General features: G+C 36.7%; 1 protein-coding gene across 1 annotated transcript in view; it reads right to left on the bottom strand.

The window, feature by feature from the left end:
* rxfp1 (relaxin family peptide receptor 1) overlaps positions 1 to 2,240 on the bottom strand; it is a gene marked incomplete in the record, with an annotated part of 94,080 nt that overhangs the window by 14,821 nt on the left and 77,019 nt on the right. Inside the window, 4 exon segments of the mRNA XM_014001987.1 lie at positions 878 to 949; positions 1,160 to 1,231; positions 1,371 to 1,439; positions 1,574 to 1,645. Of these exon segments, the coding sequence (XP_013857441.1) occupies positions 878 to 949; positions 1,160 to 1,231; positions 1,371 to 1,439; positions 1,574 to 1,645 (285 nt within the window).

Below are 2,240 nucleotides of genomic sequence, written 5' to 3'. Positions count from 1 at the left end.
TTGCAAAAGTTTCTCAGGACCCTGCAAAGGTTTCGCAGGACAATCCTGCAAGAGTTTCTCATTTATAAGGATCTTGCAAAAGTTTCTCAAGATTCTGCAAACATTTCTCAGGAGAATCCTGCAAAAAATCTCACAGAATCCTGACTTCTTTTTGCAAGATCCTGCAAAAAGAAGGATCATTAGGAGTCCAAGCCCACAGAGCAGAGGAACGCAGCTGCGAAGCAGCAACATTTCCATACATCTAACGGAGCAAAAATGGAGACACATTAGGTCGACCCTAAATTGATGAGAACCAGTTTTAGGCACCCTCGTGGAGAAGGAGCTCAAAAAAACGATGTAGCAAACTGGCCCTGAAACAGACCTTATAAAAACTCCTCTTTGTGCTACATTTCTGTGGTCCACAAGGTCGATAGGATGCTGGAAATGACATGAGCCAGTGTTGACATGCATAAACGGGCTTGGACCCTGGTCATAACTGCTTCGCAGTTCTAGTTTTATTTTTATTTTTTTTCCCCCAATGTCCCCTTATGGGTTTTGTACTAAATGACCATCCTTAGGCATAAAATGACAACAAATGGTTTTTATTATAYATGTAAGTTTGTGAAATGAAGCTTTCATCTTAAATGCGACATTTCATTAGAATCCTGATTTCAGGACACTATTTTCCTTTAGCAGCACATTAAGGCATCTCAAAGTTTGCACATTCCTTCAAACACAGACTGAATGTTTGGATTTTATCCCTGGAAGTGGAACGCATGAAGCATAGCACATCTTCAAACTGATCCCCATCTGATAGTGTGTCGGGTCAGTTTTTCACTTGAAGAAGATTGAGTTGAGTCTTTTTCATTTAACTTAAAAAAAAAACAGAAAAACTTACAGTTCTCCGAGCTTTTTCAGAACTGAGAAAGCATGTTCGTGTATATAACTGATCCTGTTCCGCTGTAAAACCCTGGAGAAATCAAAAACAAAATCATGTTTTCATGAAAAAAACATTTTTTATTCTATTTAATGAGCATCGATTGAACACACTTGCTAGAAGGTTTTATGAAGTTTTATGAAATTGAGTAAGATTTGCAAGCCTTAGTTGCCGAAAAGTTGACATTTTTAAAGCGAAAACTTTGCCTTTGCCACGGATTAAATTATGCAAATATATACTCACAAAACTGTCAACATGCTGCATGAGCGGAAAGAGGCATTTCCAATCATTTCAATGAGATTTCCCTCCAAGTCCCTGCAAGGACGTGTTATGAAACGTGCACACACAGGGGGCATGTGTGGACAGATACACAGAGAATAAACTCATCAAAAGACTTGTCACTTTCCTGTGAAGACGGCTTTGGATTTTCCCTTTTTTTTGACACCCTACTCACAGCCAGTTGAGTCTGGGCATTTCTTGACAGATGTCATCCAACTTTGTCAAAGAGTTGTTCAACAAAACCCTGCCAATCAGTCGAACAAAGGTAAATAAGGCGGTGCTCATTTTGTCAGTTATTCAGTCAAACAGATTGTCTTTTTTTTAGATAAACTGACAACAGATAAAACAGTGAACCTGAAACTAAAAGCTGAAACTTACAGTAAAACGAGGGAGTTCAGTCCTGAAAATGTCATGGTAGAGATCTGATGAATATTGTTGTTTTCTAATATTCTGCAATGACAAACATTGTTTTTAATCTTCGTTTTCTGAACATTCAATCAATCAATCAAAAAAAAGTACCACTTTACAATAAGGCAGCTTATAAATAGTTTATAGATAGGTTATTAATTCATCTGTTAACACTATAAATCATTAATAAGTGTTTATTATGCATTAATAAGGACAAGAAACAGACAAAACCGTCTGGTTTCTTGCCAAATAATGAGCCAAATCTGTTCATATTACATCTAAAGGCGCTTTATTAAACTTTTCACACCAGGTTTCTACCTTCTAAGTACAATAATGATTTGGAAAAACATATTTTAAATATAATATTGTCAGTGATGAGCACTAGTCCCCTACAGTGCAAATGTGCTAATAGCGGACCTAAATTTCTCCTTTGCGCTTTAGGGGGTTTTACTAATTTCTTTAAATGAAGTGCGGATTTGTGCTTTCTAAATTTAGAATTGAGTAGCGCTAATCGCAAATAATGTTACAAGTTCGATCGTCAATATTGTCTAAAGAAAAAGGAGAGAGCCGTCTAAACCCACGACATTCTGTAGCAATATATTTCATTAAAGTTTCATCATCATCATTTTTCATGAAC

The sequence above is a fragment of the Austrofundulus limnaeus genome, unplaced genomic scaffold, assembly GCF_001266775.1.
Source record: "Austrofundulus limnaeus strain Quisiro unplaced genomic scaffold, Austrofundulus_limnaeus-1.0 Scaffold11, whole genome shotgun sequence".
Lineage (NCBI taxonomy): Eukaryota > Metazoa > Chordata > Actinopteri > Cyprinodontiformes > Rivulidae > Austrofundulus > Austrofundulus limnaeus.
The sequence above is the reverse complement of the archived record's forward strand: the minus strand, read 5'-3'. Positions and strand labels throughout refer to the sequence as shown.